The sequence below is a fragment of the Salmo salar genome, chromosome ssa14 (genome assembly GCF_905237065.1).
Source record: "Salmo salar chromosome ssa14, Ssal_v3.1, whole genome shotgun sequence".
NCBI lineage: Eukaryota > Metazoa > Chordata > Actinopteri > Salmoniformes > Salmonidae > Salmo > Salmo salar.
In genome coordinates this window covers 66,472,292-66,497,853 of record NC_059455.1, presented here as the reverse complement: position 1 = coordinate 66,497,853, position 25,562 = coordinate 66,472,292, and the positions used below count along the sequence as shown (strand labels likewise).

General features: G+C 42.9%; 2 protein-coding genes and 1 long non-coding RNA gene across 9 annotated transcripts in view; 2 read left to right on the top strand and 1 right to left on the bottom strand.

Moving 5' to 3' along the window:
* Positions 1–12,334, top strand: part of LOC106569903 (DNA-binding protein RFX5) — a 15,003-nt gene extending 2,669 nt beyond the window's left edge. For 2 of the 7 annotated variants that reach the window (XM_014141625.2, XM_014141624.2), the window contains exons 2-11: positions 2,748–2,897; positions 3,078–3,111; positions 3,230–3,312; positions 3,843–3,926; positions 5,951–6,088; positions 6,272–6,388; positions 6,710–6,788; positions 6,907–7,105; positions 7,225–7,319; positions 7,460–12,334. In XM_014141625.2, the coding sequence (XP_013997100.1) occupies positions 2,788–2,897; positions 3,078–3,111; positions 3,230–3,312; positions 3,843–3,926; positions 5,951–6,088; positions 6,272–6,388; positions 6,710–6,788; positions 6,907–7,105; positions 7,225–7,319; positions 7,460–8,380 (1,860 nt within the window). In that variant the 5' untranslated portion in view covers positions 2,748–2,787 and the 3' untranslated portion in view covers positions 8,381–12,334. Of the gene's footprint in view, positions 1–1,229; positions 1,322–1,949; positions 2,086–2,747; positions 2,898–3,077; positions 3,112–3,229; positions 3,313–3,842; positions 3,927–5,947; positions 6,089–6,271; positions 6,389–6,709; positions 6,789–6,906; positions 7,106–7,224; positions 7,320–7,459 lie in introns of those variants that run through there. The other 5 variants (XM_014141621.2, XM_045694707.1, XM_014141622.2 and 2 more) reach the window with 5 other exon arrangements.
* LOC123726762 (uncharacterized) lies at positions 12,328–17,780 on the bottom strand. The gene is made up of 3 exons (XR_006758899.1): positions 17,197–17,780; positions 12,953–13,054; positions 12,328–12,866 (listed from the first exon to the last, which is right to left on the bottom strand). It is a non-coding gene; the product is annotated as an uncharacterized lncRNA (long non-coding RNA).
* Positions 16,182–25,562, top strand: part of LOC106569902 (phosphatidylinositol 4-kinase beta) — a 25,267-nt gene continuing 15,886 nt past the window's right edge. The window contains exon 1 of the mRNA XM_014141620.2: positions 16,182–16,451. The gene's annotated coding sequence lies outside the window, so the exon portion shown is untranslated. The remainder of the gene's footprint in view (positions 16,452–25,562) is intronic.

The window sequence follows — 25,562 nt, the reverse complement described above, 5'->3', positions numbered from 1 at the left end:
TTTTACTCCCATTTGTTATTATTATTCCAGACACTGATAGTGCCGTAGTGGGAGTGTCCCTGGCTGTTCAATTGACTGATGTGTTTTCTATTTTGGTGAAAGCCTTGTAGCTGTTGCACGCTTCATTGTACTAGATCTAGGCTATACAGTACACACCAGACTTTATCATTTTTTTTTTCAAATAATAAGATGCAAATATTGATAGGACATTGAATATATTGACAGGAAAAAAATATTATATTTCACTTTTGCAGAATAATCCATTATTAATAATCCTGAATTAATCGTGAATAACGATGAGAGAGAAAGTTACAGAGGGTCATTGATCATAACCCCAGCCAAGACATGCTAACCTTTCCCCATTACCAATAACAGGAGAGGAGTACGATCTTTGACCCTTTGTAACTTTTCTCACTCATCGTTATTCACTATTAATTCGGGATTATCCGTAATCATGGTAGCATCCACATTAGGTTAATGTAGAAGTGTTTAGAAACATATTCTATTCTTATTTACAATAAAGTGACTCCAAAATGACACTACATTATTTATCATTAATTTATATTGGGCACAAAATTATCTGAAACACAACCGAAACGAAGTATAAATGCATCCAACAAGTTTGTAGTCACAAGCTTGTAGTCATTGCTTGCTATGAATATGGGACAAAATACGAAACTTTTGACTACTTTATTTATAAGAATTTTTAGGCGTCTCAGTAATTTTGACCCCTACCTTTTTGAGAAAAAAAGTATTACTTGTTAAACAAAATCAAATCATATCAAATCAAAATATTTTAGTCACATACGCAGAATACAACAGGTGTAGACCTTACAGTGAAATGCTTACTTACAAGCCCATAGCCAACAATGCAGTTAAAAAAAAATACAGATAAGAAATAAAAGTAACAAGTAATTAAAGAAAAGTAACAAGTAATTAAATATCTTTCTCTGAGCAATTGTATTAGTATAAAATAATATAATTTCCCAATTTGTCTAAGCATACAATATAGCTCAGTATTTCAATGACTTATTTTATACAGTCATTATTGCTAATTTTTTTCAAGGGTGTCAATACTTTCGGCCCCCACTGTATATCTCTCTATTATGCGTGGGAATACTTTGGAATAGATTATTTTACCCATTGGTCAGAATATGCGGTTTTGATTGAACACCCTACTTCATTGCATTCCATTAAATCTTATAATTGAACCTGGCTGACAACTCCAGGGTGAAGGAAGTTTCTGATGAACTCCACCAATGGAGTGGAGCAGAGAACAGGCTTTGTGGAATTCAGCTCCGACTACATCGATTCGCCCAAGGTCAATACTTCAAAACATTTCAATTATGAAACGCTTACCTTGTACCTACGTTTGTCCTCTGTAATTGCGTGGCTTTCTTTGTTTGCTGAAATCCATACTTTTTCAATATACGTCAATGAAAAACCACCGACTTGTTCCTTGTTGAGATTCAATTGGCACATGCACATTTGCACTGAGTTGCCATCTTAGAGCAACAGCAATGAGCAAACAGTCTGTGGTTGTATTTGACTAACATTTATTGAAAAAGTATGGATTTAAACTGTTGGGTTCTAACTTGAAATATCCTTATTCATGTTACCATATTAGAACTGGGTGTATGGAAATCTACGGAGTGAGAAAGGGGAATGCAAAAAAATTACATTCTATCAGAACATGTTATTGTTAAATCTCATGTATCCTTTGGAGAGGAGAAGGGCAACAGCCTGGTTTCAGTCACTGATAAGGTAGGACAGCCATGAGTTAGGGAGGAGTGAGGAATGTGGGCCGAGGTCAGGTCAGATGAAGTGAGAAGGAACAGTCTCCAATTGAGTTCCTGCCCAGCAACAGAGATGTATTGGCTATCCAGATGTGCAAGGAGGAGCCTCCACTTAGGAGGGTATAAATATGTGGGCCTGTGTAAACATGTCATTGTCTTTTCAGCTGTTTGACCCAATGGGTGAATAAACTTGGTTTGAGCTTTGACTGGTTGTCTGTTAGTTTTTCACTCTGTCAGAACCTAACAAAGCAAACAAAGAAAGGCACGCAACTACAGAGGATAAACATAGGTAAATGGAAGCGTTGCATAATATTTTTAACATTTTTTTATTGACCTTGAGCATGTTGTCGGAGCTGAATTCCACAAAGCATTGTCTCTGCTCCACTCCCTTGGTGGAATTTATCAGAAACTTCCTTCACCATGGAGTTGAGTTTAGTCATTGAACCCTGCCAACTCATATCAGTATGTATGATCCTCAGGTGTTACCTTCCTAAAGAGCTGCTATTGTCAGTTTCCATTTAGATTTAAATTGAATAAAATGAAGGTTTCTTCTTGTCATCTTTTTTTTATACCTTTATTTAACTAGGCAAGTTAGTTAAGAACAAATTCTTATTTTCAATGACGGCCTAGGAACAGTGGGTTAACTGCCTTGTTCAGGGGCAGAACGACAGATTTTTACCTTGTCAGGCCGGGGATTCAATCTTGCAACGCTCTAACCACTAGGCTACCTGCTGCCCTGGGCAGCATTGCTGTTCTTGGGCAGCTTATCAGATGAAAAATCACTAACATTGTGCATGTCCAATAACCAGCATTGTTGGATGTGGAGGGATATATTTTCCATTCTCAACTAAAACTAAAATGTACTTTTAAAATGTAAAATGACAGCCCCCAGCCAAATGCCATAGTGCTTTGAACAGTTTTATCACATTTACCCTCCTCTCCTAATTTCAGAGGCCTCAGGGTGTGTTTGCCACCGCTGTGTGAGCAAACAATGACGGAGGACAGATTGAAGGCAGACCCCTCCAAGCGGGAGGGTCTGGACTCAGGAGAGGGAGACACCGAGCCAAGCCTGCTGCTGCAGAAACTAAAGAGCAACATCTCGTAAGTCCCACCCGTCTGTCCACACAGCCACTGCTTAAATGATCAAAATGGACAATAATGTATTGTGTCGTATCAGCACCCTCTCCAACATTACCTGCTATTTATCTCATACAGCTAATCCATCAGAAAGTCTGCAGAAATGTGTTTGTGTCTAACTGTAATTGTTGTTTCTTTTCGTAGTAAGAATATACAGGGAAAAGTGGACGTTATCCTGGTGAGTGCCGAGACATCTTTGGTATTGTATTGTGTATGAAGGTATTGTATTGTGTATGAATTTCCTTGTCTATGAATGGTTTAAGACCCAGATTCTCCTATGTCTCTCCTACCCACAGCAAGATGTGCAGCGCTTCTCTGACAACGACAAACTCTACCTTTACCTCCAGCTGCCTTCTGGCCCCAGTTCAGGAGAGAAAAGGTGAGCATCATTATCATCAGCAATCACTCTGGGTCTAGCACTCTATGATTGTCCTCCTGGTGGGACATATTTGTGGCTCTTCAGATGACTGAAGAGGCTGATGTATGACCCACAAATCCCACTAAAGAGCCCAGTGTATGTGGCGGTAGTGGTTGATAGTGGTTGATGTTTAGCCTCTCCTTTCGTTGTTGCCGCTTGTCCTCAGTGGCATGGTTGAGTTCTTTTTCATGTTGTGCAGCCCCACTGTGGATGGCCTTCCTCCATTTGTTTTATTTCCATTCAGTCTGTTAGAGATGCATTAGGTGTCATGCAATCAAGCATTGAGTCCATCCATAGGGGGTGTACTGTACCTACCTACTGGTGGTTTAAGGTTTGTAGAGAAGGAGTTTTGATCTGGATGTTATTGTGTGCTTTTGAGATGTAAAGATTCTGCACAGGTCTGCGCAGATCAACAGATTTCAACAGACCATGCAGATCTATGTATCTCAAACATGCACACATCTCCAAATTCCACAAACTCTTTTTCTTAGTCTGGCAATGGCCCCGCTGCCACAACTTAGGCGGTGGTGTATTTCTGCATCGATGTCAGCTTTGGAGGACAGAACACTGCCAAGGTAAGGGAAGAGGTCCACGTTTTCAAGGGTGTTATTGTCAACATGTACACACAGAAACTCAAGGAGCATACAAAGCTCAATAAAGGTCAGCGATTTACTACATCTGTTTGACAACCAGTGACCCAGTCACATATTGACTTTTCCCCCAGTAACACTTAAAAATATTTATTAATGCTGTTATAAGTAGTTTATAAACTCTTAATTATTGAGTTAATAGTTTATCAATCGGTTAAAAACAGTTATGACACAATGATTGAAATAGTGTGATTGTTATTTTGGTGCATGTCAAAATGTGAGTGCACATTGATTATTATTATTGCCAGTTCCACAGTGTATGTTTGAGCTGGAATAAAACAGCAGTAACATGAACCGTGTGCTGGCTTTTCATCTTATTATTTGTTAACATTTTCTGGGGCTCAGCACCGTTTGAGAAATTTGGGATGTGAATATCTTCTTACAATTAAAAAAAAATGTTCACCACCTTAACTATACTGAACAAAAATATAAAGGCAACATGTAAAGTGTTGGTCCCATGTTTCATGAGCTGAAATAAAAGATCCAAGAAATGTTCCATGTGCACAATGCCACAGATCTCTCAAGTTTTGAGGGAAGGTGCAATTGGCATGCTGACTGCAGGAATGTCCACCAGAGCTGTTGCTAGATAATTGAATGTTCATTTTATAAGCCGACTCCAACGTCGTTTTAGAGAATTTGGAAGTACGTCCAACCGGCCTCACAACCGCAGACCACGTGTAACCACGCCAGCCCAGGACCTCGTCTGAGACCAGCAACCCTGACGGCTGATAAAACTGTAAGGGTTTGCACAACCGAAGAATATTTGAACAAACTGTCAGAAACCATCTCAGGGAAGCTCATCTGCGTGCTCGTCGTCCTCACCAGGTTCTTGGCCTGACAGCAGTTCGGTGTCGTATCCGACTTCAGTGGACAAATGCACACTTTCAATGGTCACTGGCACGCTGGAGAAGTGTGCTCTTCACAGATGAATCCCGGATTCAACTGTACCGGGCAGATGGCAGACAGCGTGTATGGTGCCGTGTGGGCGAGCGGTTAGCTGATGTCAAAGTTGTGAACAGCCGGCGGTGGGGTTATAGAATGGGCAGGCATAAGCTACAAACAACAAACATAACTGCATTTTATTGATGGCAATTTGGATGCACAGAGGATACCATGATGAGATCCTGAGGCCCATTGTCGTGCCATTCATCCACCGCCATCATGATAATGCACAGCCCCATGTCGCAAGGATCTGTACACAATTCCTGGAAGCTGAAAATGCTCCAATTCTTCCATGGCCTGCATACTCACCAGACATGTCACCTATTGAGCATGTTTGGGATGCTCTGGGTCGACGTGTACGACAGTGTGTTCCAGTTCCCGCCAATATCCAGCAACTTTGCACAGGCATTGAAAAGGAGTGCGTCAATATTCCACACGCCACAATCAACAGCCTGATTAACTCTATGTGAAGGAGATGTGTCGCGCTGCATGAGGCAAATGGTGGTCACACCAGATACTGACTGGTTTTCTCATCCACGCCCCTACCTTTTTTTTGAAGGTATTTGTGACCAACAGATGCATGTATGTATTCCCAGTCATGTGAAATCCATAGATTAGGACCTAATTAATTTATTTCAATTGACTGATTTCCTTATATGAACTTAACTCAGTAAAATCTATGAAATTGTTGCATGTTGCGTTTTATATTTTTGTTCAGTGGAGTTTCAAAATGTCTACATTGAACTGTCACTTTTTTCCTCCACAAGAAAAATTTACATTTTAGTCATTTAGCAGACGCTCTTATCCAGAGCGACTTACAGTAGTGAATGCATACATTTCATACATTATTATTATTTTTTTTCCATACTGGTCCCCCGTGGGAATCGAACCCACAACCCTGGCGTTGCAAACACCATGCTCTACCAACTGAGCCACACATATTGTTTTAGCAGCAAAAGATGGCTGCTGAGATATACTGATAGCTTGGTTATGTTTGTCCTGAGCAGCAGCAGCAGCAGCAGCAGCAGTGACCCCAGTTCCTTCAACACAGCTGACCAGCTGCACACCTGCAACTGGATCCGCAGCCACCTGGAGGAGCACGTAGACACCTGCCTGCCCAAGCAAGACGTCTACGAGACTTACAAGTAAGTTATTGTAATGAGGCACAGCTGTAACAGTGAATTAGAAATGTACTTGTGAACCCAGACTACCTGGACATCAATAAGAAATACTAGTTTTTTGTTTTCCATTGCAAACGCTTTACTATGGTGTGCCCTAATGAAAATGACCCAGCTAATGTTATGATCTATTGTTCCGTAATGCCCCAGGAGATACTGTGAAAACCTACAGCACCGGCCTCTGAGTGCTGCCAACTTTGGGAAGATCATCCGTGACATTTTCCCCAACATCAAAGCCCGGAGGCTCGGTGGCAGGGGACAGTCCAAATATCCTTTTAGTCTGTCAGGAGGTTGTTTTGGGAGGCCCTTTAGGTATTTTACTTTTGCTTGCCACAACTGCATTGACACCTGCAAATGAAGTATTCAAGCGTCTCCCTAAGTGCTAGATGGAATTCAGGGATTCACCTATACTTCAATACATCCTATTTGCATCCTATTTTTATATTGTTGGACAATGTGGGAAATGTGGATAGAATGATGCCACCGAGTACAAAGGATCAAACAAGTATTACCATACCCTCTCCACTTATCAATAGGTAGCGGTTCCCCTTTCTGTTTACAGTTCATCCTTAACTCCTCCGCTGACACGTATTGTTATAGTGGAATCCGTAGGAAGACAGTGCTAAACATGCCACTGTTGCCAAACCTGGACCTGAAAAATGACCCAGTACGTATGACTAGTCAACTGCACTTCCTGTTTATATGATAGGACACAACCATTGCTTTTGCTATAGTTGTGTGCAAAAATGACTGTCAATGGTGATTAAGACTATTCTTCCATGTAGTCGGAGCTGACGGAGCTGGTGCAGACCTACAAGCAAGAGGTGACGGAGGCGGCTTGTGAGCTCATCTGTGATTGGGCCCAGAAGATCCTCAAACGTTCCTTTGACACAGTGGTCGAGATCGCCCGTTTTCTTGTGCAGGAGCACATCGTTAACCCACGCTGCAGCCAGGCTGAACTCGTCACTTCTGCCGCGATGGCAGGTGAGTCTCAGTGTCCTCATCTCCATCACACTGTGTTCAGTCATCTCCAATACCATCCGCAACCATCTCATGATTGGAATTTCTTGCAACCATCAGTCATTTTTCTTTGTGTCTCACAGGAGGACCTGCAAAGCCCCACAAGGTGATCAAGAAGAACCCAGTACCGTTAAAAGGAGGTGGGCCGGAGACAGAAGGGAGCAGCTCTGATGCTAAGGTAGCGCATCAACAATACCCTTTCAAAGTCTAAATGCAAAGTACAGAAACATACTTCTCGAAGTTGTAATAATAGTAGTAATAATGAGCCATATCTACTCATATCGACTTTATGTAACACAATGAAGTTGTTTCTCTCAGAGGGATAAAGAAGTTGGGGATCAGTCGTCGCCAGGGACACTGCAGTCCAGTGACAAGCCAACCAAAGGGGCGGAGTCAGTACGCCCGGGGGGTCGTGACCTGCAGGTGGAGGCTCTGATGAAGCACCTGCCCCGAATCCTGCCTCGCAGCTCCGTCCCGGAAAAGTCCCAAGGCGGCGCTCTCCCCGTCATGATCCTCCCCCACACCGTCAGCCTATCCTACCCCGAAAAATCCCCGCCGGTTACCATGGCGCCCGTGGCACCGACGTCGGTGGTGCAGAGGGCCCGTGCCGTGACCAAACGGGCCCTCGAGGCTCCGACTGCAACCAGCGGGGGCCCCGGGCCGGGAGGCATGCCGGCCAAACGGAAACGAGGACGACCCAGGAAGCCACGGCCAGAGGACACCACCTCTCCGCAACTGCCCCCTCCGTCCCTACCTTCGGTCAACCAAGCCCCCATCATGAAGTCCCTCACCGGAGGGGTGATCCAGAAAGCCTGCTCGTCCTCCTCCTCTTCCCAGGTGGTGGAGGTCGTGTTCCAGGACCAGCATGCCGTGGTGCTTGGCCAGCTACATTCGGTAGCGGACTCTGGCAACCCAGAGCACCGGGGTGTGGTGCTCGAGACTGACCCACGGTCCCTGCTGCTGCTGCCAGGGACCAGCCATGCAAACTGGGACATGGGCAGGGCCATGGTAGAGGTCATCCAGAGGGCACCGAGACCCCCCACCACCAAGAACAACAACAACTCCCAGTCTACGCCCCAGCACCGCCTGCCCCTGCCCACTTTGCTGGAGGATCGAGGTGAGGTGGAGATCACCCTCACCCCCATGGAGCCTTCGGATGATCTGCCGACCCCCACCTCCCAGGCTAGCTCGGAGGGCCGCCCCGCGCCTGATGACAGCGCTAAGGTTGAAAGACCCTAGCACTGGCCCTCCCAGTCCTGAATCTCACCCTCCTTGTCCCAGAGACTAGGGAGCTCTAAGGGGCTTTATACTACCCTCAGCGTGAGGATAACCACCCCTAATCCCCCAATCATCTTCTCCCAGGTAGCAAGCTTCATCTTGCTCCACACAGTCCCTCTCCCATCTTACCGATTGGTGGAAATCCGAGATTGGCAGCACAGAGAGCCAAGAAGGATTGATGAAGCCAAACTGCTACATACCCCTGTTGACCTTCCATTAGCCCTTGCATTTGACAATGTAAAAAGGGACGTTTATAACTCTTTGCTGTGACTCTAACTGCATGTTTTTCTTTGTAATTGGGAGCGAAGAGATAGAAAAGGCGTCTCCATACTCCTGAGATTGGATTTCTTGTAGTTCTGATGACGAGGAGGGGCTATTTACGGGTTCGGACCATTCGAGGTTCTAAGTGCTACTTTCCCTGAGAGGAACTCCCCTCAAAGCGTTCTTTTTTTATATCTTTGGTTGCGTTATGTTGATGTTTGTAGTTGTGCTTTCAAATAGACTTCCAGAGGAAAAGGCGTCCGCATGCTTCCCAGACTAAACATTTCGGAAGAGTTTGTGCATACATTATGATGACATTTTGTGACGTTTTTGTTCATTTTGGACTTCGGTAAGGATTTTTCGGCTGTTCGGACACACCCAAAACAATTCTAGAGGCAAGCCGAAGTCGGTAGCCGAAGTCGGTAGCCGAAGTCTACGCCCGTTCGTCAGTGATTGGTCAACAGTCGGGATTCTTCAATAAAGTCTTTGTTGTCATTTAATGAGAGACGACTAATTTTCATGCACATTATTTCATTGAGAAATACTGCAACAAACATCTTAGTTAGATGTAAAATTGCGCGACTAAGATCTTTGTAAAAACGTCTAAATTAATGACAGATTTGAGTTATCTTAGATTAATTTTGTCTATTTAGAGGAAGTTTATACTGGCTACGGCGTCTCAAAATGGACAAACAGTACTATTACTGCTTTTTTCTTGTTATTTTAAGGGAGTATGCAAGCTCACTCGTTGGGTTTGCCAAGCCAAGTTTGGCTGGGCGCCAGCCAAACTGAAGCATGCTGACGCCTTAAGGAGAAAGCATGACACTGCTGGTGGAACTACATTTAAATGATGCCCCTGTCAGGCATCGGAACTGGATCTGCGACTGTATTCTAAGACATTGTGTGACAAGATTGTGAGTTTGCCCCCCTTCCCCAAAACCCCTAAGGTGGAGTATGACGGAAAAGCGAGCACTTACATGGGCGTAATTCCAATATTACAGCACTTCCTGTTAGCGACATAGTGTAGATGACAAAACATTATAGACACCGTATAGGCAAGACTATGACAAACAGTCGTTTAGGTTTGCCTTTGTATTTTGAATTTAGAGCACCTCAGACGAAAGCATCAAAGCACAAACCTGCGAGCCTAGTGTAAAACCTTGAGCGTGGCAAAGAGACTTAATGGAATATTAGAGCTGATTTAGTAAATAATTTAGCCTGATGTAGGTTGCCAAGCCCTTTTTTATAAGTACCTGTATACACTAGTACTATAATATAATTTTCAGAATTTCAAACTGTCTGGCAGAGACAACTGTTGCTTAGCCACCATTGCCAAACTTTCAACCTCTGACTTTGCCTAGGGATGCATACATCTTATGTGCATTACATAGTAGTACATGATAATGTAAGATACTGATTCTATCCAAACCCAGCATATCATCCAAAGTATGATCAACCTGAAATAGGCTGGTTATGTGTTCTTTTTTTATACCTCCCATCCTTTGACAAGGGAAGATTTCAATTTGTAATCTCCAGCCTTAGCCCTTTTGGAATTAAATTGAAACAGATGTCAAGAATATTTGCACTGATATGAAGAAAGCAAAAAGGGAAGAGCCTGTTAGTTAATAATAGTAATGATTACTAGAAATTATAAACTGGGTGGTTCGTGCGCTGAATGCTGATTGGCTGAAAGCTGTGGTATATCAGACCGTATACCACGGGAATGACAAAACATTTATTTTTACTCTTCTAACTACGTTGGTAACCAGTTTATAATCGCAATAAGGCACATCGGGGGTTTATGTTTAAAAGCTGTATTTAGGCACTCCCCGTTGCGTCGTAACTAAGAACAGCCCTTAGCCCGTGGTATATTGGCCATACACCACATCCCCTCGGGCCTTATTTCTTAATTAAACAATGATTAAAAACATGATTGTTATGCTTGAGGTCGTTTTGGAACAAGCAATGTTAGCTTTATTTTTCAATGGAGTTGGTCAAATTTGACTGAATTGAGAATAAGCACAACAGAATTATACTTTATTATTAGTTTATGCCACGTTATTGTCCTTCTGTAAACTATGGGCTTATGAAAAGACAAACTGGATGTAAATTCATGGTGCATACATTTGGTGCTGTAATGATGATGACTCGAGATTGTCTACACACTACGCTATTTTCCCGGGAAAACAGGGATTCCCTATGTCTGTCTTCAAACCCTGTAGATTTTCTTCCCTGCCTGTATGTAGTACAGGGGTGACCAACCATAGACATACATGTGGCCAACCTTCTTGTAGGCAGGCTTTTGTCCCCGCCCTGTTCTTACACACGATTCTATTCTACTAATCAGCTAGCTGCTCATTATTAGCTAAATCAGTTGTGTTAAAGCAGAGCTAGAACGAAATCCTGCACACTTTGTAGCTCCCAGTGAGGAGGGTGTGCCGCCCCTGATCTAGTATATTCTATTGGTCTGTTAATTGTGTAATTACATGTGCGTAGTTATAGTTACTCACCTTATCCTCATTCATGACATTGGACTATGAGCTAGCAATGATCTCCCCGAGTTGTATTAGTCAATCGACAGATCAAGTTAATATCAGTAAAAGAGGTAGGTTTGAATGAAGACTACAGATTAACTGTAGGCCCACTTACATGGGTAACCTCTACCATAAATAAGTATATGTCCTTTAGTGTGCAGTGAAATGAGTATTGCAGTAAGTGAATGAGTGAGTGGGAGAACTTTCACTGTGGAGCCACGGTGCTCAAAAGAAACGGGTCAGAGAATCAAAGATAAGGATCGGGATACGGGTAGCAGTGCCTTGACCTTAACTGCCGGTTAAACCACATCATGACCGACCACAGTCAAGCTTTGCAGATGCTCTGTTGATGGTGGTAACACTCTAAACTAGCCTGGCTAGCTATGTAGGGGTTAAGTAGCTTCATAGCTTTGCTTTGCGGTTTGTTTGAGTTCATGCAAATAAAAAGATTGCAAATGAGTAATTTTGTTATTATTGTTGTTTTATCAAATCTGTGAAAACATTTTATCACATGTGCTTTTGTTGATATAAGTCTGTGAAGTTTCATTTATTGTACAGGTCACTTGAAGTGCAGTTTTAACATGAATGTCTTTGAATTTCAAAGACACTTACAGTTCAAAGAAACCTATCCATGCATGGTTTTATGTGACAGTGATTCTATTACTCTAAAATAAAAAATAAAAACACTGTTACTCCTAGCTTAGAAACATGTCAAAACATAAAATGTATTGACTAGGGGTTTAAAAATGGGATGTGTTATCTGTTTTAGTTTACATGTATAATCCCCCAGGTTGTGTTTTGCACTTTATTCATACCAGAAGATTAACTAATTTATAATTGGTGTGCACATAAAAAAACAATCCTGATTTGATAATTAAGTGTCACAGCTTACATGTTAGTAATTTTATACGTGTGACTCTGAATGCCCTTGTTTGAAATAGTTTCCGATTCTCTTTTTTGTAAATCATCGTCTCAGAGATTTTGTGACATTTACATCTATGCTTCCTTTAAAAAACACAACTAAACAAAATGATGCCAACAACTAATGTGAATATATTTTCCTATGCTGACTGTAATAAATGTTGTTAAAGGTAACTGGAGAGATGTTACAGTAGATGTTGATCGTTTCTGTGTCATTTTTTTAACTCTTCTCTCAAAGTGGCAATCAGCAGTTGAAACAATAAGAAAGTGTCCTCTGTTTTGCTAAAAAGCTGAGGGATGGGGCTAGAGAAATGTAACCACTTCATAGACAGAGCTATGGATGCAAGGACTGACAATCCATGATATCACAATTATAGTTTTTGTCATGTTTTGAGGCTATATAGTGTACATTTACTTTGTTTACAAACATTGGGAGTAAAACAAGCTTATATTTTGGGTTCTGATGGGGTATGACAGTTGAACTAAGTTCATGAGGCATTTATAACCCACTGGGCACAAATTGGTTGAATCAATGCTGTTTCCATTTAATTTAAATTACGTTGAACCAACATGGAATAGACGTTGATTTGACGTCTGTGCCCAGTGGGAAGTTATATTCTTCCAAGAATTAATGGGTACGTATAATTAATTTATAAATCCAAAACTCGATGTACTGTAGGTACTGCAGATTGCCCCTTTAAAGACACACTCCAGCTATTGTTTTTCTTTTCCTGTTGAAAAACAATATCCCACATATAAAGACAGTAATGTACAAACAATTAAGGGTGAAAAAACATGTTTTGAGCAAAATAGTTACCTTTTTTTACACAAGCGTAAACTTCATTGAGTAGGCCATTCAATGAGTTGGTCTGACGGTGCCCTCTGATGTCATCGGCCTTCCCGGCTTGCTTGAGGAAAGCTAGAGAAGCAATAGAGAACATAAGAGGAAAGCCCCCCCCACTACCTATTGTGACTTTTGTTAGGTAAATCAGGTGATAAATTAGCTGAAAAGGAGACTGGAGTAGGACTTTAAGAAAGGGAGAGGGAGGGCCATTGAGGCAATAGAGCTGTTTAGGTTTATTTGTGTTTCATTTCTGCTTTGTTGTTTGTACTTATACATACAGTATATATAAACAAATATGTTCAAGAGGCCTTTGCTTTGAGCTCTTCCTAATCTCGGAACACATAATAAGATCTTCCAGACCAGATGCTATCACTGGAGAGTAAGGAGATTCTACAGTCATATGAGTCAAATCCAGTCAATTATTGGCAAGAGGTAAATCAATGATTGAATTGAAGTTTGCTCTGCCTGGCCACAGTGGCTAAGGGTCCCAAAATGTGTTTTTTTCCCCTGCCAAAGTATTTTCAGAATCGCAGCCCTGAATTATGAAAGGTATGTTATGTATTGTCTATTCATTTGCTTGTAGTTTGGGTAGTGTACCACAATGCACTTTCTGGTCCCAATGATCAACCAATTTACAGAAATTCACCCGTTTTACTGGTACCAGTTTTACTGTACCACAGTGCAGTAAAATGGAAATGAGGGTTCAGGCCAAGGACTGGTGTCTCTTCCCACATTGGCCACCGGGTGGCATACTATGCACAGACCAGTGGAGTCTGGTGGGAGGAGCTATAGGAGGGCGGGCTCTTTGTAATGGCTGGAATTTAATTAGTTGAACTGAGTCAAAAATGTGGTTTCCCTATCTTTGATGTGTTTGATACTGTTCCATTTATTCCAATCCAGCCATTACAATGAGCACATCCTCCTATAGCTCCTCCCACCAGACTCCACTGCCACGGACATATGCAAATTAACTCAGTGAGTGCACAAGACAAATATAAAATCTTACTGATACACAGAGAGAAGTCACACAACTCAGTTGGGAAGATTCCAAAGACTCATGATTTTATTCTAGGTTGAATCTTGGAGAAAGTTGTGACATAGCAAGTTGATATTCCAATGTTATTTATTTCCAACATTGGTTATTCTGAGCTTCTATTTTTCAAATCACACAATGTAAAGTAGAGACCATAAACCATAATTTGGGTTTATGTATGTATGACTTTGGTACTGAAAAGATAGGACCATTGACGCATCATACGTTGGCTTCATGCCAGGGGATGTGTTCGCTCAGATTCACTGCCCGTTGATGTGTTCGCTCAGATTCACTGCCCGGTGATGTGATAACGCTCAGATTCACTGCCCGTTGATGTGATAACGCTCAGATTCACTGCCCGTTGATGTGATAACGCTCAGATTCACTGCCCGTTGATGTGATAACGCTCAGATTCACTGCCCGTTGATGTGATAACGCTCAGATTCACTGCCCGTTGATGTGATAACGCTCAGATTCACTGCCCGTTGATGTGATAACGCTCAGATTCACTGCCCGTTGATGTGATAACGCTCAAATTCACTGCCCGTTGATGTGATAACGCTCAGATTCACTGCCCGTTGCTGTGATAACGCTCAGATTCACTGCCCGTTGATGTGATAACGCTCAGATTCACTGCCCGTTGATGTGATAACGCTCAGATTCACTGCCCGTTGATGTGATCGCTCAGATTCACTGCCCGTTGATGTGATCGCTCAGATTCACTGCCCGTTGATGTGATCGCTCAGATTCACTGCCCGTTGATGTGATCGCTCAGATTCACTGCCCGTTGCTGTGTTCGCTCAGATTCACTGCCCGTTGCTGTGTTCGCTCAGATTCACTGCCCGTTGCTGTGATAACGCTCAGATTCACTGCCCGTTGATGTGATAACGCTCAGATTCACTGCCCGTTGCTGTGATAACGCTCAGATTCACTTCCCGTTGCTGTGATAACGCTCAGATTCACTTCCCGTTGCTGTGATAACGCTCAGATTCACTGCCCGTTGATGTGATAACGCTCAGATTCACTGCCCGTTGATGCGATAACGCTCAGATTCACTGCCCGTTGATGTGATAACGCTCAGATTCACTGCCCGTTGATGTGATCGCTCAGATTCACTGCCCGTTGATGTGTTCGCTCAGATTCACTGCCCGTTGATGTGATAACGCTCAGATTCACTGCCCGTTGATGCGATAACGCTCAGATTCACTGCCCGTTGATGTGATAACGCTCAGATTCACTGCCCGTTGATGTGATAACGCTGTGATTCACTGCCGTTGATGCGATAACGCTCAGATTCACTGCCCGTTGATGTGTTCACTCAGATTCACTGCCCCGTGATGTGATCGCTCAGATTCACTGCCAGTTGCTGTGATAACGCTCAGATTCACTGCCCGTTGATGTGATAACGCTCAGATTCACTTCCCGTTGATGCGATAACGCTCAGATTCACTGCCCGTTGATGCGATAACGCTCAGATTCACTGCCCGTTGATGTGATAACGCTCAGATTCGTATCAGATTCACTGCCCGTTGATGTGATAACGCTCAGATTCACTGCCCGTTGATGTGATCGCTCAGATTCACTGCCCATTGATGTGATAACGCTCAGATTCACTGCCCATTGATGCGATAACGCTCAGAGCTCAGATTCACTGCCCGTTGATGCGATAACGCTCAGATTCACTGCCCGTTGATGCGATAACGCTCAGATTCACTGCCCGTTGATGCGATAACGCTCAGATTCACTGCCCGTTGATGTGATAACGCTCAGATTCACTGCCCGTTGATGTGATAACGCTCAGATTCACTGCCCGTTGATGTGATAACGCTCAGATTCACTGCCCGTTGATGTGATAACGCTCAGATTCACTGCCCGTTGATGTGATAACGCTCAAATTCACTGCCCGTTGATGTGATAACGCTCAGATTCACTGCCCGTTGATGTGATCGCTCAGATTCACTGCCCATTGATGTGATAACGCTCAGATTCACTGCCCATTGATGCGATAACGCTCAGATTCACTGCCCATTGATGTGATAAAGCTCAGATTCACTGCCCGTTGATGCGATAACGCTCAGATTCACTGCCCGTTGATGCGATAACGCTCAGATTCACTGCCCGTTGATGCGATAACGCTCAGATTCACTGCCCGTTGATGCGATAACGCTCAGATTCACTGCCCGTTGATGTGATAACGCTCAGATTCACTGCCCGTTGATGTGATCGCTCAGATTCACTGCCCGTTGATGTGATAACGCTGGCGTCAACAGTTGTTTTAAATATTTTGAGGCGGATCCGACAGCTGGAGGAAGGCATTTCTTTCGGAATTTGCGCAGCATCAGAATGAGATTCGAGCTGGGGAGGTAGAGTCGTTCCAAATGGAATTACAAATCAAATGGGTTGATTGAGACCCTAAAATCGACATTGTTTGTCAAGAAGGTACGTTTTTTTTTAATGTATTTAATTAATTTACTTACCTAACGTTAGTGTTCAACAACTAGTATTTGTTGCTCCAGCTGGTCTGTTTATTAATGAATGTTTTCTCTTCCTGGGCGACGCAGTAACGTTAGCGAGCAAATCAGTCAGAGAAGCCAGCCTTTATGCGCTCTTTTTGAGTTTACCAATAATAATGGATCTGTCTTTTTTTACGACGGGAGATTGAAGCCCGTGATTTCGAAGAATCTAGCCTAATATTTATAGCATTCCGGATATTGAAGTGGTAGCTAGTTAGCAGAAGTGCTGGGCTATGGGGGCGGCTAGCCTGGCTCTCTCACGCAGCCAGCTAACGTTAGTGCCAGAAAAACAGGATAATGTGAGATTGTTGAACTGGCCTTCTGTGAACATTCAGCTAAACAATGTATTTACGACGGAGACGGGGCATTGAATAGAGCTAGGACGCTAGTCATTCTCCGGTGTGGTGGTTTTTGATGGTTTGAAAGGTAACGTTAGCTACTGAGCTGCTGTGACTGTAACGACGATGGCGTTGTGGCACGCCTTGATGGCTACTAAACTAGAATCTTGCCTAAGTTAAATCTCCATAGTGTATATATTATAGTTGATTGGTTTCGCTTATTCCTCTCTGGCTATAGCCAATAGCTAACTGGTTAAGCAATAAAGTCAGTTATCGTCTATGTAATTAAACGATATAATGCCGGTTTAGGAGTGTAACATGCCGGATGGTTACCTTAGTGCTATTTTGAACTGCACGTGCCTCTTGACACTTTGCCCAGGACGAGACGTCACACCACTGTCCATCATTAACGCTCGAGAATTGACCCCTCTATCAGTTTCATGGAGATGTCATCATTCCTCCTAGTTGGGTAAATTGATTATTTGCCTGGTCGTTAGTAACTGAAGAATAGAGAATGCACTTTGTTCCCTTGGTCATGCCCAAGCAAACTGATTCACTTTCAGGTGGTTTATCTTCCAGTGCACCAAGCATTTGCAATACCAACCAGAGTATGTGAACGGAGCGTGCCCCATTTTGACTGGCGCGCTGGGCGAGATTTCCAAAGCCTGGAGCGACGCTCTCGCCCGTTCCAAGTAGCGCTCACTTCAGGGCATGTCCGGCCAGCATGCATTTGTAGTCTGATTGTATACTGCTATAGCCCCTTGCTTTTGCTACTCGTCATGGAGTTCACTAAATATTTTCATAAAGAAACTGATAAAAACACACAGGTCCAAAATCAAGGTGACTTACAAAGATGAGGACCAAGATGGAGAGCAGTGATGTAGTGTTCACAACGGAACAATCATTGTGGGATCAGAAAATGCACATATCCCGAAAGCATGATGGTGTACTTGCTACTTGCACATACTAAAATAAAGGAACTAGGTGGGTAGATAACTAACTGTGTCATTGTAGCAAAGTATTTATAAACCAAAAATCCGATCGCTTAAAAGTTTACTTCAGTTTTGTTCTATTACCTATACAATAGGCAGGCCATACTTTATTTTGGCCCAATAGCCATGGCATATTCCCGCTTTCTGTTTTGATTGGGTTATTTTGCCTAAACAAAACGTGTATGAATAGCTCTTTCTCTGCCTACCTGGCAAGAATGTGGACAGGATATTTTCTCCGCTGCTGGCCTGCTCTCCAGACACCATCGCATGAGCCTGGCCTAACTTGTGTTTCTAAAAAATTAATGCAAAGACGCTGTAGACTGAACCTAATAAGGCATTTTTCATTTAATTTGTATTTCATTCGAAGTCACAGCATATGTACATTTTATATACTAATAAGGATTTAATACAACTAAATGGCCCTACCAGTCTAGTGTCGCACTCGCAAATGCTTCACAATGTATTTCTTTGTAGGCTATAGCCTTGAAGAAAATAGCCTAAATAATAATTCATTTTCGTTCCTTCTTAGGCTTCGTCTGGCTCCTGACCTATTTAGTGTTTATATGCTTTTTAATACGACATGTAGCCTATTTGAAATGACTGCTTCTTACATTCACCCTTTCATATTTATTAAAATAATTTTCATTCAAATCATATTTCAAAACCAAATGGTATGTCCAGGTAGTCACACAACTAGATGGGTGTTGGTTAAATTGTGATTATTATTTTTTTCCCCCTTTTTTTATGAATGGAGCGGAAGTTATTTTTTCTCCATTTGCGCTAGGAACGTTTTTTTTAGCGGAGTGGTGGAACGCTGGAACGGTGTGTAAGCACTATTCCATGAGCGATGAACGTGATTTCCGACCACTCAACTCACTCTGATACCAACCCATGTCCCCTAAAAGAAAAACCAAAATGGTGTACCATCAGGATTGTGTTTTATCCAGACAAGAGAGACCAAGTTCACTGCAAACATTACTTGTATTAGCCTGGTGACAGTGTGACATTTAGTACAGGTATTGTATACCTGCCCATCTGTGTTCAACCGAACACTGAATTTCAAGAGCACAAGTTTTAATGTCACATGCACAAGTACAGTGAAATACCTTTCTTGTAAATGCTAAACCCAACAATGCAGTAATCAATAACAATGTAATAGAACAAAAACACACTGGAAATACAAAAAAGGACAGTAAGTATAAGGAAGTGCTGTCTACCGGTCCTTAATATGGACATGGAAGAGTCATTTAAAAGAATAAGCCAGCCAGTTCTCTTCCTGTTCGGTTGCTCACTTCTCTTGAATCAGATCTTACCAGGCTAGACCGATATGGACAAGCTGCCTACTGGAGATGTGTTGGAGGGTTTTTGTTGATTTATTGACGACACAACCACACATTACCACTCTAAAACGGCATGTAATATCATTCAGTTTATTCAATGTAGGTCTTCTAATAGCCAGGGGATGTTCTTGGTGAAGTCATAATGTGTGAGAGATCATGATTTGAACCGGTGCCAGATTACTCACTCCCCTGCTATAGCAGAGGAACTTTACCATCTGTGCTCTGATGGAAAGACTGAAGTGTGCAACTGATCCTGCTGGTCACAGTTTCAGAGAGCAAGCGAGACCCCAATCAGTGTTTTCTGCCTGGGTGTGCCAGTGTGCCACTACCTCATTAAATAATTAACAGGCACATGAGAGATGTAGGGCTTTGTGCGCTTGATATTCCACCCCACTGACTGCCCTTCCTGTTATTTTGACTGTCCAGTATCCACACTATATAAATGAAACATGAAAACAAATTAAAGATGGTAAATACAGGCTGAAATTCTGTTTCTCCTACATTTTAGCAGACCCTCTTATCCATAGCAACTTACAGTAGGGAGTGCATACGTTTTCATACTGGTCCCCCGCGGGAATCGAACCCACAATCCTGACATTGCAAGCACCATGCTCTACCAACTGAGCTACACAGGACCACCTGTCACACTCATTTTCACCTTCTCTAAATGCCTTAATTTGTGGCAGTGAAAATGTTCTGCTTATACATACAAGCTTTTGTATGTTACGGGGTCAGTGGAATGGTCGTTTTCCAGCAAGTTTTTACATGCTGTTTTAAGGGGTGATGAAATTCTGTCTTCAGCCAGTGTACAACTGTAGATTCCCGATAACGGAGGGTTGGCATTCAGGAGGGAAGGACAGCAGATGGGCTCCTCCTGCTACATCGCTGGTTGGTCAGTCCAACTAGGTCAGATGTCGTTTGTGTTTGGAGTGAGATTGGTAACAGTGAACACCCTGCATTTCACTCCAGCCTTTACCACCCAACCACAATAAAGGCCATTCAGGCTGGCACATAGTGACTATTTGTGCATAACACATTAAGGGGCCACATTAGATAGACTTGAAGGCCAAGTGGTCTACTGCCATGGTTTGGCCTACATTTACCTGCAAATATCTCCAGCCCAGTTGGTAGTTGTAATATTTTCCTTAAATGAGAAACGGAGGTGCCAGCATGAGTCCTCATAATTATTAAGTGCAAATCTGCCTCAAACCTTTGGTCTGGTAAATAACTTTCTCACTGCCTCTAACTATGACATGCTCACACACACACTTGTTGACGCTCTCTTCTTGTTGACGCTCTCTTCTTGTTGGATGCTCTCTTGCCTGTACTGTATTTGACTTGCTCTGTGGCGCAGCAGACCAATTTCCTGCAGAGTGCAGCAGCTGTGTGGAGGAAGAAAGGAGGCAGACGCCCACTCTTACATCCTCCAAACCCCACATCTGGAAGCCATCGTCCCATCCCCTGCCTGGAGGTGCCGGCACGGGCTCCGTTATTTCATAGTGTTTGTTTTAATCGTGACCGTGTCTCATCTGTGCTGTGTTATACAGTTGGCCGAGTGTGCAACCATTACAGCCACAGAGCCTCGCATGGCCTTCACTTGTCGAAGTGCACTTTTATTTAACCATTTTTTAAAATTTTTAATTGCTGTAAATATTTACTTCCTGAAATTCCACAAAGAATTTCTGATGGTGTCAACTGGCATATCACTCATGAAATCGGAACATCAAGCACATCCCACAAGAATGAGTCGTGTCCTAGGTTTACAGCTTGTAAAGTCGGCTAAACATTTATCTGAATAAATATTAGGTAGGTCTATCCATATCTCTGAGCAATAAAAAATGAAGAGCTTTCTGTGCTGTAGTAACATTTGTGGGAATGTCATTGGAGTTCAATGTGTAATCTTATCAGTACCAAATCAGAGCTTTGGGCACGTGTCACTGTTAATTGATACTCTAGGCCTATAGGCATGGGAAGTCAATCTCCATTGTGTGCTAATCTCAGATCAGCTTCTAAAACAACATTCGTTGGCTGAATGAATTAGGCTTGGCCTAGCCTATACCTTTGACTCTAAAGCTGTAGTAATAAGAACAGGCTTAGCCTAATATCACAATGTGTTCTTGGGGCCTGAAATGAGTGTCAGAATATTGTATTGTGGTCTGTGCTTAACATGTAGGCTGAATGTTAAAACACAGGCATTGAGAGGGAAGTAGATTACTTGTGCTCTCTCAAAGTTGAGGCTGGAATGGCAATGTGTATGCCACAAACTGTTCAGCTTAGCTGTTGTGTATCAGTGCACTCTGATTCTCTGAAAGCACAGGGACGGGACCTTTGGACAGACATCGCTGGAGAGAACAACCTCTACACAACATTGTGTGTGTGTGTGGACCCCCCCCCCCCTTCAAATGAGTAGATTTGGCTATTTCATCCACACCCGTTGCTGACAGATGTACACAGCCATGCAATCTCCATAGACAAACATTTGCAATAGAATGGCCTTACTGAAGAGCTCTGTGACATTCAACGTGGCACTGTCATAGGATGCCACCTTTCCAACAAGTCAGATTGTCAAATATCTGCCCTGCTAGAGCTACCGTGGTTAACTGTAAGTGCTGTTATTGTGACATGGAAACGTCTAGGAGCAACAACGGCTCAGCCGCAAAGTTATAGGCCACATAAGCTCACAGAACGGGACCACTGAGTGCCGAAGCGCGTAGTGCATAAAAATTGTCTGTCCTCGGTTGCAACACTCACTATCGAGTTTCAAACTGCCTCTGGAAGCAACGTCAGCACAAGAACTGGTCGTTGGGAGCTTCATAAAATGGGTTTCCATGGCCGAGCAGGCACACACAAGCCTAAGATCACACTATGCAATGCCAAGCGATGGCTGGTGTGGTGTAAAGGTCACTGCCATTGGACTCTGGAGTAGTGGAAACGTGTTCTCTGGAGTGATGAATTACACGTCACCATCTGGCAGTCGGAAGGACGAATCTGGGTTTGGCGGATGCCAGGAGAACGCTACCTCCCCGACTGCATAGTGCCAACTGTAAAGTCTGGTGGAGGAGGAATAATGGTCTGGGTCTGTTTTTCATGATTCAGGCTAGGCTCCTTAGTTCCAGTGAAGTGATAGCTTAATGCTACAGCATACAATGACATTCTAGACAATTCTGTACTTCCAACTTTGTGGCAACAGTTTGGGGAAGGCCCTTTCTTGTTTCAGTATGACAATGCCCCTGTATACAAAGCGGGGTCCATACAATGCTCCTGTGGCTGAATGCTGCAGGGACTTGCTTCCAATGTTCCAACATGTAGTGGAACGTTTTCCCAGAAGTGTGGAAGCTGTTATAGCAGCAAAGGGGGGACCAACTCCATATTAATGCCCATGATTTTGGAATGAGATGGTCGACGAGCTGGTGTCCACATCATTTTGGTCATGTAGTGTAATTAGATCTGGTGACTGAGAGGATCAGGCTGTCTTACAAAGTAAACTGTAACTGAGAGAGCAAGGCTACGTATGCTCAATCTTAATAGGTCTACAACCCAATTAAACCTTTAAGAGCTACAGTGTATATGCAATTCTTTTTTTTAAAATGGGTGTAAGTAAACCTGAGCCATATGCTGTTTTTTATTGGTAGGCCTAGGTCTTCAGCAACTGCCTTTTTTATATAGAGAGACAAATGATATGTAGTTAGGGCTACATGCTTTCAAGGAGGATTGTTCACCGGAAAGAGCTCGCTAAGTCACGTGACATGCGTTCTAAAAGGGACCCGGGCCGTACACGACTCAAAATACTTTGACAGTAGGCTCTATTCCCATTCTAATAAGTTAAACATGCTTCAGTATTTGCCCAGAGTCTATAGTTGATCAAACTTTGAATCCAATCGGAGGTCTACTCCGGCGGTTGGGATGACGTGGAAGTCATAGGTTATAAGTGTCAAACTTTGAAGGTACAGATAAAAGCAGTGATTTTTCATCTGTTGCACTGTTGTTGGTCAGACCTGTGGTATAAATAGGGGACTATTGCACACATGTACACACAGTTTCCAGCCCTGTAGCTGACGGCATGCTGAAACCTGTTGAAGGACACGCGTGCGGGTGATTCTCATGAAACCAGTTTTAACAATGGCAGTAGCAAGTTCTGTTAGAATACCATGATGTATTTGCAACAAACCACTATAATTTTGAAGACTGATTCCTAGTTTATGGCACAGTGTCTTATTTTGAATACATTTCTGCCAGAATTTTGTACATTTCACCCCAAATTCTCATTACTGAAATCCATCCAAAAAGGCCTGGTTTTAACCTCCATCGTTTAGCCCCCCCCTTGAATTCCAATTAAATACTAGATAATAGTATTTTAAGGCAAAACCCTAGTTTTAGCAGAGATTTTATGAAAAGTGCCCATCTCCCTGTTTGCTGAAAATTACTAGTATTTTGTTGGCCTGACATTTCTATTTATGAATGATGGACACACAATGGATGTGAAATCTTGAGCTTACTTTCCCAGACGTTTTGAATGGAAATGCTGTCATGGACACTGTCACATAAGTACCATCCTCTCCCCTTCAATAAATGCGGTGAATCTGCCTGGTTGCGTAACGCTCTAATCCTTTCCATTCGCCCGGGAATTGGAAAGGGCCTCAAGCACATCTGCGAGGCTTTTAATTAATTGGCTCAGACCCACTCTGGGAAACCTTGGGAGTGCAGCTGCGTAGAGTACTGTTTGTCATGGCTTTGGACTTGGTTATAGCATGAGTGTGATCAGATGTCTGGAAGGCTGACCTTGTGACCCAGTAGATCTTATGCTGATATGGACTGCATGCTTTGTGAATTGATTTTGGTAAATGTTCTGAACTAGATTTGTTAATACACTGAACAAAAATATAAATGCAACATGCAAGAATTTCAAAGATTTTACTGAGTTACACATAAATTCATTAGGCCCTGATCTATGGATGTCACATGACTGGGAATACAGATATGCATCTGTTGGTCACAGATACCTTAAAAAAGGTACGGGGAGTGGATCAGAAAACCAGTCAGTATCTGGTGTGACCACCATTTGCCTCATGCAGCGCAACATCTCATTCGCATAGTTGATCAGGGTTTTGATTGTGGCCTGTGGAATGTTGTCCCACTTCTCTTCAATGGCTGTCTAAAGTTGCTGGATATTGGCGGGAACTGGAACACTGTTGTACAAGTTGATCCAGAGCATCCAAAGCATGCAATGGGTGACATGTCTGAGTATTTAGGCCATGGAAGAACTGTGACATTTTCAGCTTCCAGGAATTGTGTACTGATCCATGCAACATGGGGCTGTGCATTATCATGCTGAAACATGAGGTGATGGCGGCGGATGAATGGCACAACAACGGGCTTCAGGATCACATCACGGTATCTCTGTGCATTCAAATTGCCATCAATTTTCAAAATGCAGTTGTGTTCGTTGTCCGTAGCTTATGCCTGCCCATACCATAACCCCACCGCCACCATCCAGCAAACCGCTTGCCAACACAACGCCATACACACTGTTTGCCATCTGCCTGGTACAGTTCGTCTGAGAAGCTCCAGAGTGGCGCAGCGGTCTAAGGCACTGCATCTCAGTGCAAGAGGTGTCACTACAGTACCTGGTTCAAATCCAGGCTGTATCACATCCAGCCGTGATTGGGAGTCACATAGGGTGGCGCACAGTTGGCCCAGCATTGTCCAGGTTTGGCCGGGGTAGGCCGTCATTGTAAATAAGAATTTGTTCTTAACTGACTTGCCTAGTTAAAACCTCTCTGGGATATGTGGGCTAGAGTCCCACCTCGACAACAGCCAGTGAAATTGCAGAGCGCCAAATTCAAAACAACAGAAATCTCATAATTAAAATTCCTCAAACATACAAGTATTATACACAATTTTAAAGCATAACTTCTTGTTAATCCAGCCACAGTGTCTGATTTCAAAAAGGCTTTACGGCGAAAGCATACCATATGATTATGTTAGGTCAGCACCTAGTCACAAAAAAAGTCATTTTCTCTATTTCTGCTTTTTGTGACTCCTCTCTTTGGCTGGAAAATGGATCACTAACCTTTGATCTTCATCAGATGGCACTCATAGGACTTCATGTTACACAATACATGCATGTTTTGTTCGATAAAGTTCATATTTATATCCAAAAATCTCAGTTTACAATGGCGCGTTATGTTCAGTAATGTTTTGCCTCTAAAACATCCAGTGATTTTGCAGGGAGCCACATCAATTTACAGAAATACTCATCATAAACGTTGATATAAGATACAAGTGTTTTACATAGAATTAAAGATACACTTCTCCGTAATGCAACCGCTGTGTCAGATTTCAAAAAAGCTTTACGGCAAAAGCACAC